Raw genomic sequence first — 26,938 nt, forward strand, 5'->3', positions numbered from 1 at the left:
TATCTTTTCTCTTTGGATTTTAATGAATTTTCTCTATGAAATAATACAGCAGAAGGAAAGAGGCCCTTGCATGCTCTGAAAATGATTTATATAAGCAAGTTTCTTTGATTTCAAATAATTTCGCACCCACTAGAACGTTAGGCCGCGCTAGGGGAAAATATACAATGCGAGGTTATCCTACGAAACCCTCGAGAAAAAAACACTGAGACAACGTGAATTGAACATGAAATGCTCGACGTTACATGAACTTTGTTTGCATCGTGTATCAACAAACGCGTGCGATGTACAACAAACAGACGGGATGCTATTTTGTTTCATGAACGAAAAATTGAAACAGACGTGCTTTTCTCTTGTTCTCTCAGGGTTCGTTGTAGGATCAATAAAAACATAGCATTTCCTATCACTGGCTAATGGTTTTAATCCTTTTAATTTTCAGAGTCGAAACTGAAAAAAAAAATATTCAAGCATAATAAACAGTATGGAAGTACTGCTCAATAGCTTTCATTTGAATGGTCACACACTATGGTTTCGTTCAGACTGTACTTAAAAGTTAGAACCAACGTGTACAGCATTATAAATAGTACCACATGAAAGTACTGCTCAATAGCTTTAGGGTTTCCCTCGCAGACGTAAAAGGAAGGAATCTGATTAACAACTGACTTGTTTCGACTTTGAGTGTAAAAGAATTGAGATTTAGAAACTTACGGTTCTAAAACTGAAAAGCATGAAAAACGAAATTGGTTTCTTATTAAAAAGAGCCAGCTCTGCACAACACCTTCCTGCTTACAAAATAATCTCAAACGTACAAATAGCTAAAGCAAAACATGTTTCTCCTCAAGACGGCGACCTTTCAGAGGCAAACAACTAAAGTACTCAAAATGGCGTACTGATTGCGTGAACTAAGCTTAACTACGAAGAAATGGGGGCAGAACCCAGTTTAGTCAATCCAGGCTAAGGTACCTCTGTATTTTGTGTGAGAAACGAAATCGTCTTTTTGCTTCGCATAATAACACGGCGAAACTCACATAAAGCTGTAATTCCTTTCAACTAGTTTAGGTCGCCATCTTAGGCTGGAGAAGTGCAAGGCATTTTTTATCCTATGTACAACACAAAAGCGCAAAAGCATTACAAATTAAACATTGAAACCATGTTACAAAACCGGCATAAAAACATACAACTTACAGTAATGTTCGGAAATGCTTCATTTTATAAACTCGCATAAAAAAAACTCACTTTATGATTTAGGTTATGATTCAATGAATACACCACAATCTGTAAAACCAAACCGTGGTTGCGTAATTAAGATGAGATAGCACGCACAATAACTGCGCAATATAGCGAGTGGAAATTATGGCTTCGTATAACAAAGCATTGCGATAAATTAACACAGCTAAAATCACTGCTGATAATTGCTTTTTTTTCCACACACAGCGTGGAGCAAATTTTTCGGGAAGCTGCTCTGTAAAACCAGAGACTGATAGATCACTTTTTCAAGGTCGCATGCGACCTTGTACTAAACATGTATCTTGTACTAAACGGATAATTACGCGAATAAAACACTCCACACACAAACGGTTGGACACTGCGCTACCATCTTAGAACGCCTGGTTACGCACACTTCATAGCTCCCAATGGTTCCCAATATCTTCGGCCTGTCTACATCGAGGATAGCCCCACTCTCTTGAAAACTGCTCCTGGACTTCCAGATGTAGAAGGCTGGTCGGCCTCATCTTCCGACGTGCTCAAGACCCTGATGGAAGAAACAGAATCGAGTTTTAGCTACCTTGAACAATTCTTTTAACCCGTAAAACTTCACAGCCGTAATAAAAAGTTGTCAAGGCGTGTTTAGACACACACACAAAGAATAATTCACGTCTCGTAAATCTTGACATTTTGTGACACTTGAACTATAACACGCCGAAGCTTAGCACGTGAATTACCCAAGGTAAAACCACTTTTTGCCACAGGAAAACAGCCGATGTTATTTTTCTATAATTAACTTCCAAAACGAATGATTGAATCACCTGTCAGAACACATGTTGTTGTTTGGATGTCGAATCGCCTAGCACGTTCTTTAGCACTTGACCTTTACAACAAAGACTAGCTTGTAAACTATTGTTCTTATGAAAGGTCAAGAATGTACACGAGGAGAGCTGTTAAATACGAAGATTAAAGTACGACCCTTGTTTACGAGCACAACGGAATGCTCTCACAATGCCCTGACAATGCGCCAGAACTGACTGTCTTAGTAATTGTACTTTACCCTCGGGCGCTGTGAAATTTTAAACTCGAATTTCATCTTTGATAAAGCTACCATTCTCTTATTATGCGAACGTCGCAAAAGCAAAAAAACAAAATAGTTGAAATTTCTCTCCAAGCGGCAGAAAGATTTCCCCGGTTTCAGTTTTCTTTGTTTCGCTATAACATGTCTTTAGCTGAAAGTGTCGACATGTAATTTCAAGTGCTAAAACTGAAATTCCAACTGTGGCAGAATTTCTAAGCTTCTTTTAAGAGGGTTTTTCAGCCACTTTTTCCACTTTCCTTTTCTTAAAAGCCCACTAAACAACGTCGTTCAAATATCTCTTTCCCTGAACACAAGTCATTTCAAATGTTTTTTAACTCACTAAAATTATAAAAATGAATTTTTTTAACCTGCATGGAAACGCTTGAAAACCTTCGGAACGCTCGGTAAAATTTAGAAACTCGAAACGCCCCCCTAACGGTTTGGAAAAAATCTACGTCTTTACTAAACCCGTGCATACAAAACGGCACTTTGCACTTTGTACGATATATGCAGTTAAACCCGCTATATTGTGCTCTCAGGGACAACGATAAAGACGACAAATGCACCGAGATAGCGAGATTAAAGACAGCCGATAGTATATGACTGAAAAAACTCATTCGTGAGATTAAATGATCTGAGTTCTTGATAGCGAGGAATTCAAGATCACGGAGTTCAAATGCCGAGGTTTAAATATCCAAAAGCCGTACGTTTAAAATCGACGGCAATCTCTGAAAATGTTTCGTTGAAACAAGGCTGCCACTAGCTCGAAATATTCACGAATAAAACTGTTTTACATTCTTATTTACAAAGTTCTCTTTAAAGCGATCGACGTAAATGTTTAAAAAGGTCAAGTTTGAGAATTTAAAAAGATCTTAGTTTGTTATGTAACTCAATTGTTTCGTTATAATGCTTTGAACCGATACAAAGAAAGAGACGCTGAAAACTTGTCAATATTTTCAATTTCCCCGACTAAGCTTACATGTACATGTATCGAGAGAGTACATTGTTGAATTTTACAAGACAAACGTTACCTTACTTTACTTACAGAGAATGTTCAGGACTCTGAATGTTGAGGCTTTCAAATTTTCCCTCCAGGGAATCTTTCATCTCCAGCAAGATATCATACACATGGCGGTTTTTGGTCTGCAAAGAGAAATAAATTACAATTGATGTGATGCGATGCAACAGACCTTAAATCGGCTTTCACTGGATTTGTAAGCTTTCACCATTACATTTTGTTGAGGTTACCCTAACAATCCTTAGTGAAGAGAGGCACTGAGAGAGTCAAGTATCTTGCCCAAGAAAACAATACAATGACACCAGCCAGTGCAACTTGAGCACAAATTAAATATTAAATAAATAAACACATTACAATATTAGGAGAGGAAGCTTCCGCCAGTTTTAATGCAGGTCCTCTATCCTGGCCGAATTAGAATTTGGAGTGTTGGTTATTGCAGAGGAAGAAAATCGGAGAACCCTGAGAAAAACCCTCAGAGCAAGGCGAGAACCAACAACAAACTCAACCCACAAATGGCACTTAGCCGGCATCAAACCCAGGCCACATTGGTGGGAGGCAAGCGCTCTCACCACTGTGCCATCCGTGCACCCCAACAGCATAAAAAATTACTTTTGTGAACATCTTCACTGCTCTACTTACAGTGATAATAAACTCCTCGTCCTGGGATCTTGAGCTAGTGCGTCTTCTTTTAGATGAGGGTCCCTTATTCCCAGATCCTACAGAAAATAAGAGAGATGTCTTTGAGCAAGCCTGTACATGTAGAAGAAAATACCCTTACATGCAGCAACAAAAACATCCTATGTACACTGAACATGTAAGCAAGACTTGGCCTCTAGCTGCAGAGTAAGGCACGGTTTCTAATCCATGTAAGTGTTAACACCAAGCACATTGCAATTTAACATCTTTTATTGTTGCAAATACGAGTTCATGATGAAAACAAAGCAACAGAATATCTAGCAAAGAATGTAGTGAAAGCATGTATATAATGTTTCAACCAACCTTTCCTTGTGCGCCTCACTCCTTGGGATGAACTTGGTTCTCCGCAAGCAACCTTCTCATCAGATTTCCTGTCTCTTCCAGGACAGGCACACACCCTTATCTCCACCACTCTTCTACCCAGGGTCTGCCCATTTTGTTCCAAAGTGAAAATCACCTCAACTGGTCGTCGGCTAGGACCTGACGCACAGCTTGAAAAGCACATGAAGGCAAACATCTCCGTGACGTACTCAGTACCAACTGCAACGCAAAGCAAAAGGTTTCAGATCATTACGTATTAAGGCATAAAACCAGCATCACTCATGTGGTTCCACTTTTGTTACCCCAAACAACTTACAGGCATTCACAGCACAAAGTAACCCAGCATTGGATACTGTCATCCCAGTTTTTAAAGCATGAAGCGGGTAGTCACATTGTTACCCTCCCCAGGTAAGGTAAAGGTTAAGTCTGCATGCGAGCCAAGTGGCCCATCAGGCCGGAGCTTATCCCGGTTTCTGTAGCATGAAGGGACTAGGAGTATTTCTACTGCCCCCTGGATGGGATGCTAGTCCATCGCAGGGTTACCCCCAACATTAAGTTCGCCAGTACCCATTTATACATCTGGGTGGAGAGAGGCACTGTGAGAGTAACGTGTCTTGCTCAAGAACACAACACAATGTCCCCGGCCAGGGTTCAAACCCGGACCGCTCGATCCGGAGACGAACGCACTAACCACGAGGCCACCGCACCTCAACAGAATGGGATACAAATTCGTCGCATGGTTACACAGCATGGCGGCCTCAACAGTTCACAGGGATTCCAGTAACGTTTTCAGCAGAAGGACAACTTTTACAGAACTGAGCTTCTTTATAAGAAAAACTTTCCGTTAGACAGTCAAACCAGGCAGGCAAAATCATCCTCACAGCCGGTCAATTTGCCTGGTGCCCGGCCTTTATGAAACCCGAGTTCAAAGCGGTACACTGTACTTAGTTTTACTCATGGGTGAAGAGAGGCTCTGTGAGAGTAAAGTGTCTTGCACAAAACCAAAACATCAAGACCCCAGTCTGAGACATCTCCTGTTAGTTTTATTATAAACTTTCTTTCTTATTTTCTAAAAGAGGTATTTGTCATTTGTCTATGAATGCACGTGTTTTCAAACGTTTCCTTAACCTCTAGACAAACATGCCATACCTTGTGGTCCATTGTAGGGAAGAAGGACTGAGTGCCGAGATGATTCTGGGCACGTATGGTAGCGGGCTGCCGGGTTGTTGCTCCGAATGAAGTGGTTATTTGGGGCAGAGCCTTGATAAAACAAAAACAATAAAATTTATTCAGTGTCAACACGATTTCTACATATTAGTGTTTAAGACCAATGGAAAGTAATGGCAGACTGCACTCGGGACCAAGGTGGTTGACAACTCCGGTGCTTACCCAGTACCAAGAGCATGAACCCCCCCCCCCCCCCTCCCACCCGCCCCACTGGATAGGATGCAAACCCTCTTCCCCACCCCCAAATGGGACGCAAGTTCAGTGCAAGTTGTCTTCTCACATTGTGTCAGGCTGTTCTGACAGAATGGGTTTAATTTCCTGGTTGAAGAGAAATTGTGACAGTGCAGTGACTTGTCCAATAACACACATGTAACTGTAATGCAAAGACCCTTGAAACTGCTTAAACCTTGGGCACTCGATGCAGAGTCCAGCTGTGACCTTGTTTTAAGTTTCGGTCCGTCAGTCTTCGTGGTCATGCATTTTTTGTGACAACTTGTGTTTTAAAGCAGATTGCACAAATGATTGTAAAATGTTGTAGCTTGTTTATTCTGTACCCTTTCCTCAATGTCTCATGCTGCAGTAGATGAGGAATACATTTCAACATATTTTTATCTAATTTTTTTTCACATTGAATGCCTCATGCTAATGTAATCAGAATAATCTATTGTGATTTCTCCAGGCATTTTCAATGAATTGTCAGGTTTAAGGCGTGACAGCCAGACCTAAATGTCCCACCAAATGCTTGAGATAAAATAATCCACACACAACCCAGCACTCTATCGTGCCATCTGAATATTACTTGCAAACTAATTCATTGTCATTCAACCATTTCAAATTGCATTAGCCACTTATCTACCAAACTATAGTTCACATAAACTACGCATACCATCATTTGAGCTCTCCATGTGGTTAGGACAGCGTTTGACAATGTCGTGCAAGTTGGTGGAACCTTTGAAAACAGCAACTGCTCTCAAGTACGTTCCCGGGGGTGGTGGCGAGTTCGTCTTGAACTTGATTGGGCAGAAACTGGCCAGATTGACGTACAGTTTCTTGCAAACATCAGAGTACGTCCAGGTGGCAGACTTGGAAGCTGACTCGGTGAGAGGGCCAAAAGAGATCTGGAAGTTCCAATTTCCAGGATATTCTGTGGTACTTGGAATTGTTGGTAGACGAGCGTGGATAGGCATGTATGATGACGTCAGGCCAGGAGGAGGGGTTGATGGTCCTGAAGTTGAGGCCTCGCTGTAGTTGCTGCACTGTAAACAAAATTAACGCTATCCTCACTTCATGCAACCTTAAGTCAGCAAACAGACACTGGTTACTTCTCTTAAGCAGAAGTTCACAACGGAAATTGCAGAGTACATATTAACAAAAAGATAGCAACAAAATGATTCAAACTTCTGTACCGTGGTTGATTTTTTTTTCAAATTTTTCAAATGCATTTGTTCTGTATTTGTTTTCTTGTCTCACATTCTTTACCATGACAGAAGCAATAAAAAATGTCACCAAGTTTCCAACTAAAAACAAATTTAAACTACAACAAACATCCAGCAATAAAGAGAGAACAACAATGTTTACTTTATCATAGTAGTAGAGAAAATGGATGGAACTGAACAAGGTTACAGGGAATTAGGGAGGAGTTATAACTTAATTGCTGATGCTACTAAGAGACTACCGCATGCTGACCATGTAAAGAAGTGTACAGAAACCCGACAATTGAATTCACTTACAGTTTCATAAGGTGTGGTGCTGATGGGAGAGATGCATGTGGAGGAGCTCCTATGACCTGCGACAGGGCCGGGGGAGTACGGGATGTTGTGGGGGTAGGCAGGGGGCTGGGGGCTGCTGGATGTCGGCAGGTCATGGACTGCCTGTGAGCTTGAGATGTACTGTTATGGAGAAAATTAAAATACCGCTCATTACACGTCGGTCATGAAACATTTCGAGAGTATTATTACTATGTACAAGTTTCATTGAACATGCCGAGAAGTATGAGTATTGTTTTCTACTTGAGATAGGAAAACTGGTGTTTTAGTTTAAGAGGCATTGGCCCACACTTTTTCTGCATAATTCCGTACCCTCCTACGCAATTCCGTCCATCTTCCCTACATATTATTGAGAACCCTGAAAAATGTAACTATGTTAATTCATTTACTGTCAAAATTAAAGCTACGGGACAATGTACAGGATGATGCAATCTTAAAGGAATCAACAATATTTAATTAACATTCTGCTTGAGCAAATACCTAGGGATTGCCAAGGTTTTTCTGAGCTTTTTTTAAACAAATAAGGTATGTAAAGGATTTACAATGAAAATCAAGGCTGTTCAGTTATCAACTAGCAGTTCTGGTCATCACTTGAGAAGGCAATGCAAGACATCTTTTTACTAAATTAAAAGTGGATTAACTCAGTCGAATCAAAAAACTTTTCAGTTTAGCGACTTTTTAAGACCAAAAACCAAGGCTCTCAGGATATGTGTTTGAGAGAATATACACTTAAGACATTTTCCTGAACTACACAACAAATCTACAGGGCCAGAGTCCAAACAAAACCAAAACATGAAAGGATACATGTATCTAGTTCGTGCAGACTAAGACAAAAGTAACACAATACAAGCACACACTAAACAGCAAATATTTTTTTTTTCCTTGGCTTACATGGTACTGCGGTCCATAACCTCTCATGTCACTCTGTACCCCAAAACTGAGGTCCTGGGAATCTGCAAAAATCACAAGAAAAGATTAACACTCGCTTAAAAATCATCAAGCTTTCCTTGTAAGAAAGCTATTGCGTAGCTAGCCACCTACTCTCAATTTTAATCTCTCGATCAAAAATCCTTTTAAAATCCATCTTCACAGCCAGACTTTAACCTCAGGGTATCAACAGTATAATTTGGATGCAGTTTTACAACAGTGTTGTGACTGCTTTCACATCCACAGCACTTTCCAGAGGGACTGATGCTTGCTCTATCTATTTTCCTTGGACTGAAAATGCCTTCCATGTAAACAATACACTTGAGGAAAGGATTACTATTCACAACTGTCAAAAAGGGGTTAGAGGTTGGCATTGTTTTAGTTTTTTCTTTCTGAGTCAGTGCCACAATATCAAGTTACTAGCCAATCTGTAATCAAATACAAACAAAACATTACAAAGTGTATCTTTTTACACCTTAACAACATTAGGGCATGCACAGGGCACATTTCTATCAATTTCTGGGATTACATAAGCAGAGAAACCTAATTGTTGTGCGTAATACAGCTACAAAGTCAACTCCATATTTGATGTAAAATCTTCCTCATGTATGACAAAGCACAAATATCTTTGCAAATGCAACAACACCGGCTTAATGGTGTAATGCCTGAACTTTCAAATAAGACAGCATAATCTGACAAATACACTACATCAACAAATTATGATTGTAGGTTAGCTCACCTTCCCCTCCTCCCATTGACAGAAAGCTGAAAATCAAGGAAGCAAAAAAACATGAGTTTTTCTAGTCACTCAAACAATCAACAAACTCAGTATGATTTTAAACTAAAGAGAACAATATGAACTTTAGCCTGCTCCCAGCTGGATTTTCAATATGCATTACAACGCTCCTTTAAATAGGTAATTTGCTGAACATGACCCCTATGTTAACGTTTGTCAATAGCCTTTTGTAATTCTTACAAACGTCTTAACTGCACCGGTAAATTCTGCAAGAAGCATTCTACAACAAATAAGCAGCTACATTAAACTGGCATACTGTAAGCGGTACTTGTGTCGCCTGACACCACGTTAAGTAATAAACTATCATGAAAAAGCCACAGAATCAACCACAATTGGTAATCTCAGTCTATTGCACACACACACCGTACCTAGGGGTAAAATCTTTTTCCCACGACATCTTTGGCAAAACGCTTTCTAGAGTACACATCTTAGCTTGGCAAAAGAAAACTACAGTACTGTAAACTGCTGTAAACTGCAGCTAACCTGAAAATTTGCTTTACCAAGTTATCTGAAAGTGCAATTCAAGCTGACTAAGCTAAAAGCTGAGCGGCTTGTCATTATACGTCTTCCACTCCAATCAGGAAATTTTGCCAAGTATTGTTCGTGTGCCAAAATTAGCACTCCATAAACAAAGCATTGTTCCAGTCACCAATGATATTGATACAATAACAAAGCAGACAAAAGTGTCACTTGATATGTGTGGGTTTGAAGTGCAACAACAAATAAACCTTTGATCTAAAGAATACTGGAAGATTTCAACACCAACTGTCACTCTGTTATCTCTAGGTCTCTTGTGTAATACCACTTATTATTAGACTGATCAGACAACAAAAGATATGTGATCTCCTTTGCAACAGGTGATATTGGGATTTCCCTTTACATTGAATTTGGCCAAAATATCTTCCAAAAGAAATCTGATATTCTACTCTTCCACAATTTACTCACACTGTCTGAATATTCATCACTTTTTAAAACACAAGTGCATAACATTAATAGAGTTAATAAAAAGATGGGCAAAAAATTTGCATTTTTAAAGGAACACTTATGACAAAGCGTTCCATGTTTTAAACATTTATCTTCATTAACTATGGTTACGTTGATAAACTTCATGTTTCGTAACTTTTTGTGAAAAACAACATTACATTGTCTTGTATGGGAACTCTGGTTGTTTACATCACAACTTCACAGGACACTAGCATTGTTTAAGTGTTTACTTTCAAAACACTTGCACAGAATTTGTCGGCAAATCAGCGCTAAATCCTTCAGTTGACAAATTTCTTTATCTTGTCACCAACCTGATTATTTCTCCCTTAAAGACCTTGTCTTGAGTTCTTTAACTTAAAAATAAATGCACCATGTAGAATTCTTACCAGAAAGTTCTCATGAACTGACCCAAGAAATATCCAGCTATTACCAGGTGAAGGAAATTGCTGACCTTGTCTTTATGGTCGCGGGCAAGCCAGCACTGGCTTGAAATTTGACAAATATTGTTCTGTGCAGTGAATGTCAAAGTCAGCACTAAATTAAGCCTCAGGACAAATTGTCAAAAAACTCTGATTTTTTGCCAAAGTTTCTCGCAAGATCAAAACTTCTTTCTTGAGATAGAATTACCAGCTCAACTACATCTGCATCACTTAATGGCCTGCAATGATGAACAATGCAATTTGACATCCTTGTTTTGCAAGAGTCAGTGTCCCTAAGAATTTGGCAATCTACGCTGACTGATGAACCACAGTTGTCTGTGTTTCAGGAGGTTCCAAGTCAGATTGTACTGCAACTATTAAGAGTACTTATCATCAAATTATCTACCATTTTCACTGCTTTGAATATCACATTGGTTATCGCAATCAAAATGAAAAAACTGTGAGTAATACTTTGTTGATTGTGAGCACCAAGCTTGAAAATTGAATTAATAAACTAAGATTAATCTCTTTCTGCTCCACACCTTTTAACGAGCTTGAAAATTGTCAGAATTAGCAAAAATTAATCTCAATCTGTTTCATGACTTTTAACAAAATTGCCATTATCAGTCAGCTGCCACATTACAATCTTTCTTCTGGAAGATTACATCTCGTCTTTTGAAATAGCATATATGCAGTTAAACTTTCATCAAGATAAATATTATTTCAATTTGACAAACAAAATATCTATATCCATTCAGCGGTGAAGCTTTGGAAACATAACAAATCTTTCAATGCAATGAGAATTACAAATACTTTGAACAAACTTTTGACTGTGGCATTTGACTGCTTTTAAACTGACTTGGTCCAATTAGCTGCTCTTTTCACAGCTCTGATCAACAGATTGGTCACAGTAATCAAAATAAACAATCTGCATTGTTTTGCGAGCAGTGAGCTTGGAAATTTTTTTTAATAATTCTCTTTCTTTGATTCATAAACTGTTCATAAATACACACAAACAAAATTAGTGTAGTAATGAAAGAGCAAAAATCTTAGTGGGACTTAACTATCCCAGATATGGAAATTATCAATTCAAACAAATATACTGAAACAGCAAAAAAATGTTAGCCACTAAACTGGCCCAGATATGGAAATTATCAATTCAACCAAATGCACTGAAACAGGAAAAAATCTTTAGTTACTAAACTAGCCCAAATATGGAAATTATCAATTAACTCCTACGCAACGAGGATAACATTACTTGACCATTACTGTAAACATTTAAATAAAAAAAATTGTGCTCATTTGGAGCTAGTATAGAGTGCTTGTACCACACTCCCCTGCCCTCAAAAAGAACAAATCTCTGACCTAAGTTCTTCACATTTCATCCATTTACAAAGATCCATGCTTGATCAGCTTATAAAGAGTTCAAGGCAACTGCAGTTCTCCTTGAAAATGTCTTTTTGACTGCAGCTATATGCATCTTGTAATGCTATATGACTGACCCAAGTGATCATCACGTGACAGGGCTAAACAAAGCAATCAAATCCTTGGTGAACTATCTCATTACAAATAGCTCTAAAAAATTCAAATTATTTGACTTGTCCAATAAGTTCACATGTAGATCTTAATAGCGCATTTTGCAAGAAACAGAGTCCAAAACAAAATTGTTTTTTACTTCGAAAATATAGTTTAAAACAAGAGGCTAGAAATCTCCTGACAATTCCATGACTTTGCAAGATTTCCTAAACAACTGTTTCTTCTTAGCATTATTTTTTGAGGTTGATCATGCAACGTTGTTTTTTTCTAAGGCTGAGCACATGTGATGTTCAAGTGACAAAGCTGATCAGTGTGTGACTTTCTGTTGTTTTCACAAAAGCATGCAAAGTTTTCAATACGACTTTCCAGAGAGTTACTACTGTATTCCTCACAAAAAAAGTTTGTCGCTTTGAAAATATGGCTAAAACAAAAGGTGATGATTCAAGCCAAAATATCAACTCTAGCTACATGTATACCTGGCTTGACAAATCATGCAGTTTCTGGTTTCTCAAACATGAAGATTAACTGAAGAAAAGGTTACAAGATATTACCTAGGAGAACAGAATCACGAAACTACCAGGTGAACTACAAGCAATATCTTCAAATACTACATAAGAACAAAATTTATGCTGATATCGTTAAATTTTTCTACAGCTTAGTACAACATTCTGTTTATAACAGGTGCACGCCTTGTGAAGTCCAAAAGGGTTTGTCAAGAGCTCGCTCCGCAATCAGCATAGTTGGGCTAAATACAGTGTAACATGAACTTACTTAACGGAGTTAATAAAAACTGATTTGATCTGATTTGAATCGAAATGAATTGCGCCGAGGAGACAAACCAAAACAATGCGAAGGCGACAAAGCGGTGTCAATAAACATTATCATACTTAAAGTGCATGACCAAGAAAGGAAAATAATTTTGTTAATCGAGCAAGCAGATTGAATGGGCAGAAATATACTGGGACATCTAAAACACTGAATAACGAAATAATAAAGATTTGCTGCTAAGAAAATAAGACGAAAATCGCAGTTGCATGGTTTTTCGCGCGAACTTTTCGTAAAGTTCCGTAAGATTTTGGCGGGTGATAGTGATAATGAATGCGACGTATAAACTTGTACTTCTGGAAGAAATATTATCTCACTCACACTTTCTACGCTGAAAAAAGTACTCACCAGTTCCCATCGTCGCTTCCACGGACATCTTCCATCAGTTGTTTTAATTGTTTCTCGTTGATCAAAGGGCCGATCGTGGGTTCCACTTGATCCGCCATTTTGTTTAAATCCGGGTTCGTCAAGATCTTCCGGAAAGCTTCTCCGGTAAATGTATACCCAGGTCTAAGTAGAAACGACGATGAAGCAAATAAATCAACCAAAAGACGATTTTTGTTTAACTGCAAGTTTTGTTAAGTTCTCGCGATATGAGGCATAATATGAAAATCGAATTCCTGTGGAGTTCGATCGACTTTGACATGTAAACTTAGTCACATGTAAACACGCGAACTATACAAAGTGAAAACCGAAAGGTCGATGTACGTACATTCCAAAAACGGCAATCTTTAAAGCTGTACAAAACCTGGTAGACACCGGACGTGCCGTGGAGGAGCAAAGCAAAAGATTAGTTCACATAATCGCTTCGGATTTCCTGTTTGAGGTCGTTTGGCAAACACCCCTGAAGATAAGTCAACCGGTGCTAATATTGGCATGAATAGCAGCGCATCACAGATACTTCTTGAGAAAGCAAAACCAAATAGCGTTCAAAATCAACAAAACTGCAGCTTGGAAACTGATTACGACAGCATTGCAATTTAAGCAAAATATTACAAAGCAGCGACGCTCATTGTTAGCTATCTTTGTTTTATGACCCCTTGCAACTCGGTCGTGTGACACAGCCTCATTCAATATGCAATGAAAACAACAACCTTTCCCCGTCATTTTCAAGCGCATTAAATCGAATTCACACTGGCTTCCTAACTCATTCTAATTTCCCGCAAAGTTTAAAAGTATTCATAGATGTTTGACTCATATTCGAACGAAGAAACCTTGGAAAAATCTCAAATTTGACACCCTCTCAAAGATCGAACGCCAATGGCTCCGTCATGGCTTCAATGTTGACCTACGCTCAAGGCTCGACAACGCGACAAAACACTCCAAAATAACGGCAAAAAAAGATCTCGAACACAGCAAACAACTTAGTGGATAAAGATTCGATAGCATTCGCAGCTGTTACGCACAAAACATCACATATCATACCTTTAGAAGCTCCTCTGTCTACAAACACAAGCCACCATACACCATAAAACACGCGGTACTTGACGTTGATTTTGATGACATAGCAGGAAATGCGAGCGAGTAATTCTGACCAATCAGATAGCACGAATTAAATAGTCATCGTTAGTGTAACCAATCAGCGTTTCAGATTTTTCATTCACGGAGTAAATGAATATCAACCAATCAAAACAGGAAAGAGATTCGGGGATTCCCCGTTTTATTTAAAATTTCCCTCCCTAGTAAAAGCCGAAAAGCCCTTAAACTTTACGAGACCTAAGCTTGGAATCACATAAATAAGATGTACAAACAAAACAGTCCACCTGTCCTTGGGTCCGCATGTAACCATCACATTACTGTCACGCGAGACAGCCGTGGAAGGAGGGTCGGCTGGCGGGGAGGTGGAGGGATTCTGGGGCAAAAACATTACGTCAATTATTTTTGGAACCAGTGTTAGGAAAATATTATTTCTATTCAAATTTGTGTTAATGCCAGGAGCTGGAGACCAACTTCTTTCCCTTTCAAAAAAAATATATGTATGTATAAAATGTTTGGTCTTTTAAAAAAGTAATTGTGGCATGGCTGGTAATTATTATTCGTGTCACGCCCGCGACACGCGAATTTTGACCCCGGTCAGGAAAAAAATGCGTACGTGCTTTTGTACTTGTCACGAGATTGTAAATTAAACTATGGGAGGTTTCTATATCGTTTTTAGCCCTTTGCCGGAAGACCTACTAAAAAAGCTGATGCAATATACTAAAGCTGTTGAGTTTTTGACTTGTCTTCTATTGTTTTTTATTCCAATGTAATTGGAACGCTTGATCATTGATCATGCATGTGAGGGATTGGCTTTTCAATACAAATGAACTTTTGTAAACAATAACGACTGAAGAGGAAATATCTAAACGCTTGATTAGAACAACGGCACGCGACACTCTAATTTTAGAAAATTGTACGCCTTTGTCAAAGGGAACACGACGTAAACAGCGACCGAGATTAAATTTTTCGCAAACAAGTAAACTGTTCTTCTCTTAGCAAAATAAACAGTCGTTTTCAGAGGCCAAATCTTCTAAAAAAAGATAGAAAAATCACAGATTGTTATTACTCAACCAGATCTGTACATCCTTTAGTTTAGAATGTTTGTTTATGCGTCTACCATTCTAAATTAGAATTCCAAATGGCCTATAGAGTTTTGAAACGCCAATACAACTTTGATGGCCTCAATCTCATATCACCATAGTGTCAATTTTAGACAGGAAAGATATATTTAGAAAAAAAAATGCATTTTATGATATTAGTAAGTTTGAGCAATTTAGTTACGAAACTAATTGTGATCACAACCTTTTTAAATAATAAATCGAAAGTAGCATTTTGCTTCTATATCAAGTTTCACCCGATTTTCTCGATCATTGCACTATCTCAAATCTGCATATAGTTTAAAGGTATTTTTTGTGATTGTTTGATGTCAATATTACTTTATCATTGACTGCTCCGGTTGAAATGACTTATTTTTGTCACTTCTGCATTCTTGTTCAATATTGAAGTATTTAAACAATCGATTATGAAAGCAAGCAATCAGATATATTGCACATGAATGCTGAGGCTTTGTTTTTCCAATATCTACTCGCCGCTCGAGAAAAGGCATGCAGACTTTAAAAAGAAAGACACGCCTTTTTCACGTGAATTTTTGCTGAACAAAGAAACTCATTAATTTGGGTGTGAGTACAAGACCTTTTCAAAATAGATCTTACTTTCGGCATGGCAAATTGTGCAAAGAATTCCATGGGAATTAGACCTGTTATGTACTTCGAACTTTTAACATAATAACATGACTGCGGTATGATAATTTTTACAGATTACATTGATGTTTTTACTTCTTTATTTAACAAACAAAGGATTGCACCGAGAAGTTTTTCTTCGTGTTTGAGATGTTTTAGTATAAAACTTACGACTTGAAAGTTAACGATTGACCGCAAATCCGGTTTTATTCTAAACAAATTAGTTCCATTGTGAAAGAAAAAGACTTTGGTAGGGCGCAGAATATTTGACACATGTGAGGAAAATATTTGTGGTTAGAAACAAAAGAAGTCTGTGAATGTCCAGGTTTCTATATGTGGATAAATGATTCAGAAGACCACGAAAAAGAAAAAGCCGAGAAATTTTACCGAAACATTGAAAAAAATAAAGATTATGTAATAATTGTTCGTCCTCACAATGTTGTCATTTGAGGTGCAGATTGCGACATTTCGACTCTCTGTTTTTAACAGGAGACGGGCTCAACTGATTGTCATATTTGTACCACGACTGTCTGCTGTGATTGGTAGATTTCAATTCAATCCTCACAATTTTCTCAGGCGCGCTTCAGTTGTCACCGTCTTTCTCCAGTTGTTCAATGTAATTTTTGACTGTGAGCTTTATACTTTAGGAGATGCAATTTCATTATCCCGGTGGATGTGTTTCCAGAACGAATCTCAAACAAGAAATTTTACTTCGTGCCAAAGTATATAGGAGGTCGATCTCGTGGGCGTGCTGTGAAACGCTGGAGGTCAGAGGGTCCCCGATCGAATTAAGGGAACCACCCCAAACTTGGGTTATGAGCGAATTAGGGAAAGTTCTCAAACCGTAACTAATCGATTTTGACTGCGATGTGCGGCAGTATCTTTCTCGAATATCGAAGCAGTTAGGTCGAAAATAAACTCTTTGGTGGAACAAGGTAGCGCTAAAAATTTCTTTAATTTCGAGTTCACTATTTTGAGACTGGAAAATATTCTTCGCCAGATTCCTAGCATACTGGTGGAATATATCGAACAAGCGTCCGCAATACTTCAAATTAAGATCCGTTACCAAAAATAAATAACATCATGCGGGCTAAATAAACAACGGGTTATTGAAATGCCAGGCATGACGTTTTGAGTTTTCACCCCTTGTTTGCAATTTGCATGTTTGTTTGTCCGTTGAACTTAAAGGGCAAAAAGTGGACCGACTTCTCTCTAACTTACCTGCTGATTTCTCTCAATAAACTTTTATCCGTATTCGTTTGCAGTTTAGTTAGTACAGAAATGCAATCAACTGTCTCTCTCTTGCAGTAAGCGTTATAAAAGTGTTACAGTGTGTAAAGATCGAGCGATCTTAATCTCTGCTATTTTTAATAACCCTGAAAGTTAATATAAGGCTGAATATTTCACGTGACACATATAGCGTTAAATTTGCGAACTACACGTGCAGAAAACATTTTTTAACAAACAACGTGCCCTCATTGCCACGCGTTCATTCTAAATCTTGTGATATTTCGTGACATTTGTGGTGTTAAATTTGCCGAACTACACGTGGAGCGATATTTTTTTAAAAAACAAGGTGCCCGCTTTGCCACGCGTTCGCTCTGAATCTTGTGATATTCACAAGTTTTAGGTCTCCTGTTATTTGTTTTTAAGAGCAAAAGCTAAAAAGAAACTCGGAAAAGCAAATTCTCTCGACAGAAAACTGAATTTGCTTGCAATGTATTTTTAGTGACCAGAAGTGAAGTAATTTCCCAAAATTGACGCAAAATTGAGTCCGGCTTACATTTTAAGCGTCGAGGTTCGAGTTCCCGAGACAACAATATAAGTTTGTCTCCGGTAAAAAGGTAGACACACGAGGTTAAAGACATTGTTTAAAGGGATATCACTTTAAAACATACTGGCTGACCAACTATGAAGTCAATAAAGGGCCCCTCTACGTCGCGTTTTTACTTTTTACTATTCAAGCCCAATTCATATCACATACCATTACTTAGTCTCGCTTAGCGGAGATGTTTAGCAATTCTGGTATGGTTTTGACTTTCTCCGAGTAAACTTACACAAATTAAAGTCATGATTTACCACAAGAAAAAATCAGAGATTTCTTCAAGCACATGCAGCAGGCTTCAAAGCCATGGAAAAAAAATCAAAAAGTTCCATTCTCGACGCAGAAACACGCAAATATTGGCCTAAAAGAGTTCCAAAGCAAGGCTAAAACAACGCTAATTTACGCATTAACGAATTGAGGACATAGTTATTGAACGTACTAAGAAATAAACGACATACTTACATTTCAAGGATCCAGTAAAAGATTTAGAACGCTGCGGAAACTTCACAGTTGCTCGAGAAATTAAAACATTGAAGAATGCACGGCTTTATTAATGAGAACTCAGTCGATCACGTGTGATTTAATTTTCCGATTCACTGATCATAACCTTCATTGTAAACATTTTCCGTTTTAATCACAAATCGATTCGCAAGGTCCTTTTAGTTCGATTAGACGGATTGGGTCGCTTTAGTTAATCAGTCTTGATGGTTGAATCGAATGGAACAGCAGAGACTTTCATTCACCGCTGTAAAATTATCCTCTTTACTTCTGCCCTTTTTCCACGACTTAGAAGCAAAATTTACCACGCAAATATGCAAGCATTCCGACGAAAAACGCTTCTTTTTTCGACCGTTACATCATCATACTCACTTCGATGCGTTGATATGCAAAGTCTATTTAAAGAACAATAAACCCTTTCACTTTCCAATCTTTTGTTCAGGAAATACAAACAAGGTGCTTGGAGATCAAAAGGAAAATCTGGAGGCATTCCAACAGTCAATAATTGTTGTCAGACGTCAGATTCTATTGTCGTGTATAAAACCAGGGTCTTAAATTTTTGCTGATTTTTTCAAAACATATGTGTTGTTTCGGATGAGGCATTTTGTTTGCCAATATTGTGTTTTGATATGACAAGCGCATGGTAGATGGCACGGCTCTAACTGAAATCTCGTTTCTTTGCCAGTAAACGTTATATTTCTGTTGGCTTTTTCGTGATCTACTGTTTTTCACTTTGGCTCTTAGTCAATCGGAAAAAAAATTCGGTAATTAACCAGAGACTAGAGGATGGAAATATTGTCAAGATCCACTGCCAAAAATACTCATAACCAACATAACCAATAGAGAAATACTCATACTCATAACCAATAGAGAAATGTGTAATTAGAAGAATTCTCAAATTATAAGACAATCGTATTCGAACGAATAGTTAGAACCATTCGCGCCAAATCTCGCTTCGAATACCATTGAGGTTAGTTCGTGTTGATTGCCATTCTTGAACACATAGGCAAATTTCGATTTTATTTTAACTGAAACTCAGAGGATTAGAAAAATAAAACAAACAAACGGCCAGCTTATTAAAGTTGTTTTGTTGTAGCGTTAAGTCTCACAACTGGAAAACATTTCTTTTCTATTTGATTGAAAGTCCTAGTGTCAGATAACGTGTGGACAGTTCATTGTAAAGTATATTCTATAAAAACGTCTTGCTGCGAAATCACACAGTGTTAATCCAGAGATCCGAAATGTTCTCGCTTCAAGGATTAACGAGACTAATGGACTAAAAGATAAGCTGTTGATTTTTGGAGTGCCGACTTTTCCGAAAACAGCGCATAACTAAATATGACAACAGCGAGAAGTACCGTACCATATCTAAACTGCTGAAATAATTGCTCCCATTTTGTCTCTCACAAAGCGTATAGGTAGAAACATTACTCTAGCCCTGAAATTGCCAGTTTAGTTTATCAGAGATAAATGATCTGTTCTCAAGATTATATCCTAATGAAAATGCTGTTAAGAGGGTGGTAAAAGAAAATATTCTTATGTTGTTGGCGCGTGCCACGGGGCGTACCTGCCGTTATATTGCGCGCGACAGAAACAAAGGCCCCGCGATGTGACAAATGGAGTCTTGAAAGGATTAAAACACCTCTGGGATTTTGGAATAATATCAATGCACTGGCAAAGAACAAATTAAGGAGCAAGTATCATCAAAAAGCAAGATGACATCAAAGATTTTGTTATTTATTTTGGCACTTAGTAGAACATTGTCAGATAATGGTTTAGTAAGATTGGGGAAAAACAGCTGGTAAGTTAGCACCAAATAGATTATTGTAGAATGGAAAACGCAAAAGATTTTTGATGAAATTTCGGGAAATACATCAAGGACTAGTATATGTACTTTTGTGTACATTAAAATGTGTTTTACAAAGTTTCCTTCTACACCCGATGCAATACAAGTGTTGCAATAAATGTACCTTGGGCCCCCTAAAGGACCTGAAGAACGCGATATTGCGTGTCTTTTATGCATTACGCAAGAACAAAATACGGCACTTGAGAGCTGTTCGCTAAAAACTGATAAGAATTTGGTCTCCATCACTTAAGTTATTTTTGGAAGGACTTTAAAAAGTTAGCCAATTAAAGTTTTAAGCATAAGTTACTCTACTACAAGTCCCTGCTGCTAGCCACAACATGGAACGTTTCCAAAACCTAATTTAACCTCTCTTCTAAGATTATAAACACATTTATCAAAGAGCTTTGTAGAAATGGATTCGATTCAGTATCTTTTTAATGCTAAGCGGCCGGCTTTAATCCGGTATATTGTAAAAGCTTTTTGAGTTTACATGGAAAGATTCCCAGACCGAGGTTTTGTCCAAACTCTGAGAGAATCTCTAGTATAGCGGCAATCTTTGAGAAAACGACATCAGTCATTTTTAGATCCATTCACTGGAACGAGCTGATATTGTGAAGTCTGCTACTGTTAATGAAAGTCGAATTATAGTTAGCATTCTATTTTTTTCGACAACAACAATAGTTGTTTTCGTTTTAAGTGAGTTTGACCTCATCCGAAATCTGCTCAGTACAGAGGAGTGACAGATTACCAAATGACCTCGTGATAAATGGTCCAATTCTCCACTCTCGATCATAAAGCAACGCATTACGTTGCGTGCCTTCTAAAATGCTACAAAGTATACAGGTCCATTTCCAAGCTACTTACAATTTCAACGTCCAATCTCGTGGTATCCGCTTTATTTTTGTGTCGTCTTACTACACTCAGTTGTTTTTTTATGGCTTTCGTCAAGTTGCTGCCATCTTTGTTGTTGCTACACTGCGGTTGTTGTAGTTGTAGCTGTTGTTTCATATCAATAGTTGTCAACCCGATGAAAACCTTCGCGTGTCAAGGTAAGCTGAACCGGATCCGAATTCCTGAATCGGCGCTTATAGCTTAAACTTCCTGTCAACTCCGTTGCCTTCCCCTCAAAAATGTTTTGCGCAGTCAGCATAAAAACAACTTAAAAGGGAAACTGAAAACTTTAGTTGTGATTTGTAACAGGAATCATTTCTGGTATTTATTCTCTTTAGTTAAAGGGGGCCCCCTTTCACTGTAACTGTGACTGGTGCAGACCCTAACGTTTTGCAGAAGCATTAGACAATAAAAACGTATTGATTCAAAATTATCATTTTCAACTTTTCAAATGGTTGTTGTACCAAATATTCCATCCCTGTATTTGGAGTGACGTGCCATCTGCTGTTTTGTTATTGACTTCGTGTTTTCTGGCATGATGTTTTGATCACAAAACCAATAATTGGTAATAGGAGTATATATACTTTTAGACATTCTGTTAACATTTTTCGGTATAAAGTAACTAGAAGTAGTATTTACCCAAACCGCAAGCAAACACGGCTTCGGGTTTCTATCGATAATAATCGTGAGGATTTTGGCCATGCTGGGATAAGCTTCTGATCAGCTAGGTGTTGAAAGGTTTTCCTGATAACGACACGCGCACAAGCGACCCCCACCGGGAGAGGATATTATCTCCGGCACACGCGCCTGTTTGCTAGCCGGAAATTGCCAAAGCTACAGGGATCCTTCAACACACTTCGAAAACAACAACGAAATACATCCAGATATCCTTAACACAACGCAGGGAGCCTATAAGTTATGAACACCAGCGAGCTACAGGAGTAAAAAGGGGCGTGTTCGTGGGTATAGCCTTTCGCGTCTCATTCGTGACTTCAGCTGATGATCGTGCTAGAATAATCTCTGGCCTGAGTATAAAATGTTTTAACATCGGGGAAAAACGGAAAATAACACCAGTAAAATCACGGATAATTTGGGAACACGTTGGCTTACTGCCATGATTATGCTATTTTGACGGGATCCGGCGATTCGCGGTTCGTCTGATCCGAGACGTTGTGGAGTCAAATGAAGACGCATTATATCAAAGAATGGGTGTAAATCGGCTTTTTACCGGATCAAATCATATAGATACACTTCTTATTACAATGCCCCTTGTTGTTGTTGTTATGATTGGGTATGACCTTGAGCAAATTGACCAAATCCGTCATGGGTTTTGATTTCTTAAAGCAACAAAAGCGAAGAAAAGATTAACAGCTTCTGAAAGAGGAAGTTCGCAGCTGTTTTGTATATGTTATGTTCCTGTTGCATTTTCAACATCCTGCTTTCATCGACCGGAACACTTTGAAATTGTACTAATCACGCTACTTGAAATTCTGCTTAAACAGCACTCCTTGTCAAGTAAGCGAATTAAAAAATGCACCACAACTGCAAAATTAATTTTGAAGAAACTACCACTTCATCTATTTTGAATATTTCCTTTCAGAACTAAACTTAAAGCATCAATTCTCTCTACTGATTGCCAGCAGATTTTACCAGCGAGTTTTTGCTCGTACATCAAGACAATATCCCACAGTTTACGATCGCCTGTTCGCTTGGCAATGTATGGACATAATGCGAGCAGAAGCTTCGTTTTAATCCGTTTTTCGCTTCACTAGGTTGGGGGTATTTCTCCTGGATTGCGAAAGCAGCATGGCTAAGGGGTTAGTGCACCGGACTTGAAATCAGGGGTTGAAGTCCCGCTCCGACCACGAGATGGAGATGTTTCACGCTAGATGCGATGGAGTCCAACTCTGTTTGCAATCTTGACTTTGTTCTTGTTTAAAATCTACTGAACCAGAATACAGTGAGCTCTCGTGGAATAGCTTAATAGAGGCGCAACTGGAGTTAACATGCTGCACGGTGCTGCTGCACATATGAAATAATCCCTAGCGAATGACTATGACTAAATTGTTTTTTTGAAAAAGGGGAGAAATAAACTGCTGTCTTTTTTGAGTGATTCGTGAAAATTATAATGGCTATAAGTTTTTCGTAACAATCGTTGAAACACTATGTCGAATTTCTTGTATGCGTTGCCGTAGGTAGCTGTTGAACTGAAAGGCAATGTTTTTCTAATATTTTATGCTCGTAAGGTTGCACCCAGTTTTAGAAGAAAAGCTTTACGAAACTGGCATCCTCCGTGAAACCCAAGGAAGGAGGGAAAGTCGAAACGACAAGGGAAAAACCCGGAGAAGAAAAAGGTTTTTTTGCCAGTTTTTCACCTAGTCGTTTATACTTTCTCTAGCGCCTACTGGCTGTCTTGGGTTTCAGAGGGTGCAAAACTGGCTGACTAATTCGTCAAGCAGGGCCTTGTTAATGCACGTTGGAATGTTTCTTCAGCCACGTCAGCATATAGACGAATACAATCAGTGCTTAATTTTGCCGTTCCGTGCCAACTTTCAGACACGACAAGCTAGCCGGCATGTAACTAAGAACTTCTGTCTGACCTGTGTGTTTGTCTCAGTTTGAAAATATTCTCAAATACTCCAATTTAATTAACCGAGGTGGCATTGAGAATCTTCATGAGTTCGAGTAGGGTGGGGCGTAGACGAAATATCACCACTCACCAACTTTACTGACAAAACAGAAGAGCCTAGATGCGGCTTTAAAACCAGCTAGTTCTAATATGATAAACACCTGACTTGCCTAAAGAACAGGCAGACTTCTCTTAGTTTTCATTTTGGATCCTTTTTGCTTACTGGATTCAATGGGAGAAAATCTTTAACAGTAGAGAAACAAAAGACTCAAATTTTATTAGTGTATTTGAGTTTTTTTTCGCCTAATGAAGTTAGCAACCTTTCCGCGAAAAGTTATGCATTAGGCGAGAGTTCGAACGATTCAACAAATTCGATAGTTGACCGATAATGAATTTGCAAGCAATAAAAGTAAAAGCACACTGTCTGGTGTATTCGTTTTGCTGTGATTAACAGAGTTCACGACACGATGGAGAAGAACACCAAACTGGTTGCGAGGCCTGACAAAACCGAGCCAAAAGGTTTTAAAAGTTCGATCAATTTGTAGTGATCACCGTTGAACGGCCAAATGATGAAAACCTTGCGCCTAATGGAGATCGATGCACAGCTCTTATCGCAAGTCAACGCAAATGCACGTGGCTGACTTAACGGAGTCACAAGAAAACCCACGCTGAAAACTTGCTTATACTTGCGCATATGTTTTGAAAGATACTTTAAACTGAGTTTTATCAAACCGGGCAGATTTTGTAAAGCTCAACTGACCTTATGTACATTTTAACTCTGCTGGCCTTTCAGGAAGGAAAAAAAACGGTGTCGTAAAAAATAAACAATGCGAAACAATGAGATGGCTAATTCAGAGCTTTCTTGAAGATAGAGTTCAGTTTTGAAATAATACGTGACGTTTTCGGAACAGTTTGAAGCATCGGAGAGCTCAAGTTGGCTGTTATTTTCATGGCGTGAGTCATTGTTTATCATTGATTTTCCTAAAAAACGAAATCATGACTAATTATAAACAAGAATTCTTAAAGTATCACGACAGAGGGTTAAGTGGTTGAGCTATGTGGGAAGTTTTAAGTGCACGGAACTTCTGTCAAAGAAATGGCGTCCTTGAAGATGTTAAATAGTTTTTGATAGATAATTCTTCCGCAGTATGTTAAGGAAAAGATTTCCCTTTGAAATGATGTTTTTCTGTTGGACACTTTTTCTTCAAAAGGATTGGTTTTTCGTGGCCAAAGCCATAAAGCGTTCTGACTCAAGTCGCCATCTTGTTCCCAATGCCTCGTGCACAGATGGCTTAAGAATGCTTGAACAAAATGTACCGTTTACGAACTCTGTTTTGTTACTTTAAGGTACAAAAGTCCAGCTAAAATATGATTAAGGCTTTACTTTATTTACAGGATATTTCACGTAAATAATATTTCATATAACTTGGCAGTGGGGGGCAATTATTCAAACATACTGGGCCACTTTGATCCGAGCAAATGCAGGAAGATGCAACCCGGCATTTCGTTATAAAAACGCTTCGCTCCGGCATTTCGTTATAAAAACGCTTTTTATTCAACTTCTATGCATATCGGTTGAAGGCCTCTCTTGTTGTGTTTACATGTATGAGGGTATTAAAATATTGCGAAGTTTTAGAAGGACAGCATTTGCAAGCTTTCTTCGTATCTCTTCCAAGTTAGACCTGAGCCACACCTTCAAAGATTACCTGAATTTTGCTATTCAAGATGAACTGACGAGTAACAATGTAGCTGCAATGGGACAGAGCGAGACCGTGAAATAAATGACGTACTTACCCGATATCTGCCCTTCTAGGAAATATGCTGTGTGTGTAGATTCTTGTTCGTTGTAGCGTATCGCGTTGAGTGGCGTTCGCAAACACAATAGCAAGCTTATGCAACTTTGAAAGAATTTTCCAGTTGAAACCAAATACTTTGCATTCATGACCCAGACTAAGATGAGCTTGCGTATTACTGCAACTGTATTAAACCGAAAGTAAATAGTTGAAATAAGCTCCGAATAACTCAGCAATGAAACGGGTAAAGCTAACATTAAGACAAAAGCGTAAATTCCACTTTTGTTTCGAGGATGACGTTAAATTTTAAGTATCTGCCGTAACTTTTAACTTCCGTCTCGCTTCGCTCGTTTGCAGCGATAACTCAAGAGTTATTTGAGAACACATCAAACAAATCTAAGACAGGCTGGAGTTTCTTAAACATATCGCGTGTGCTAATGAGCAGCTATTCAAGTACTCATCGGGCAATAAATAAGGAAAGTTGAGAAGGCAGAATTTCGTTAGTTCATAGTGATACATACATACACGATAAACTAACGTACAGCGTGCGTCTATGAATTAAATAGCAGCTTAACTACGTCGGCTAACCACTTCCCCAGCGACCTTAGATGAAGTGCAGTTTCCTTAAGGAGGTGTACATTGCTTACTCCCATCACATGAGGGCCAACCACATGCAGAACTACACTTAAATCAAGATTATTGTCACTTCAGCCTCGGGCGACGAGCAGGGCTCACGACTATAGCAGAATCTCAAAAAGTCAAAGTTCACTTGCTCTTGTTTTCAAGCGTAATAAAATTCGACTTTGTGCTAACCTGCAAGCAGGAAAATTGTTTGAGTCTTCCTCAGAAACTTCGCTCAAGGCTAATTCATCTTCTAGGTTAGCGTGGACGCTGCAGAGCTGAGGGATCGCGCTTGGTGGTACCACGGGTCGATCATTTGATCTTTGCTACCCAAATCCGTCTACGACGTTGACCGCTTTGTTTGTTTACTTTGTTTTTTCATTTATTTTTATAATTCTCGGAATCGGTGGTTTTCCCTCTGTAAGTCGTCATCTCGAAAGAGGAAATATATTCCTGTGGTATGTGATACTTGTGTCTGAGCAGTGTTTTTAGCTCAATAAAGGGATTTACTTTGCAGTATGCAGGGTCGCAAATGAAACGTGCACGTTCGAAATCAGGGCCCGAAAATCGCAACGAAAACGTGCCAGGCTTAAAGACTACACTAACATTTGTGGATCACTTGCGGTTTACCTTAAATGTCACAGCACATAATCTACACAAATTCAACTTATAATACTTACTTTCTAACGCCGTTGAACCTCATCTGTGAAGACCGCAAAACAATTTACGAACTTTCCGCTAGGGTCAGCTTTATATAACGTAAGTGAAACCCAAGGAATTTACAACCAACCAATCATATTGCTCGATTCTTGTTGGAT

The 26,938-nt window shown here is 38.6% G+C and overlaps 1 protein-coding gene across 8 annotated transcripts; it reads right to left on the reverse strand.

Moving 5' to 3' along the window:
- Positions 1 to 26,882, reverse strand: LOC110043784 (cellular tumor antigen p53-like). Of its 8 annotated transcripts, none has more exons than XM_020749287.2 (11): positions 26,801 to 26,882; positions 13,148 to 13,309; positions 8,979 to 9,004; positions 8,204 to 8,265; positions 7,277 to 7,435; positions 6,433 to 6,802; positions 5,469 to 5,579; positions 4,302 to 4,538; positions 3,942 to 4,018; positions 3,330 to 3,427; positions 1 to 1,750 (listed from the first exon to the last, which is right to left on the reverse strand). In XM_020749287.2, exons 1-11 carry the CDS (start codon positions 26,821 to 26,823, stop codon positions 1,657 to 1,659), a joined length of 1,419 nt encoding a protein of 472 aa, XP_020604946.1. In that variant the 5' UTR covers positions 26,824 to 26,882; the 3' UTR covers positions 1 to 1,656. The 8 variants fall into 8 exon arrangements, with proteins under 8 accessions (XP_020604946.1, XP_020604953.1, XP_020604947.1 ...); XM_020749294.2 differs by lacking the exon at positions 26,801 to 26,882 and adding an exon at positions 17,239 to 17,374; XM_020749288.2 differs by lacking the exon at positions 26,801 to 26,882 and adding an exon at positions 14,563 to 14,681 and having other exon boundaries at positions 3,321 to 3,427.
- Positions 26,883 to 26,938: the final 56 nt, after the last annotated feature.

The sequence above is a fragment of the Orbicella faveolata genome, unplaced genomic scaffold (genome assembly GCF_042242905.1).
Source record: "Orbicella faveolata isolate gen_17 unplaced genomic scaffold, um_ofav_v1 contig_14, whole genome shotgun sequence".
NCBI classification, from domain to species: domain Eukaryota; kingdom Metazoa; phylum Cnidaria; class Anthozoa; order Scleractinia; family Merulinidae; genus Orbicella; species Orbicella faveolata.

Excerpts from the sequence above, each read along its gene's own strand:
- LOC110043784 (XM_020749285.2), bottom strand. The coding sequence starts at position 14,588 with ATGGTTACATGCGGACCCAAGGACAG. Across the intron at positions 4,539-5,468 it reads TCCCTACAATGGACCACAAG|TTGGTACTGAGTACGTCACG; the intron begins GTATGGCATGTT and ends TTTGCGTTGCAG. Across the intron at positions 1,751-3,329 it reads CAGAGTCCTGAACATTCTCT|GGTCTTGAGCACGTCGGAAG; the intron begins GTAAGTAAAGTA and ends TTCTTCCATCAG.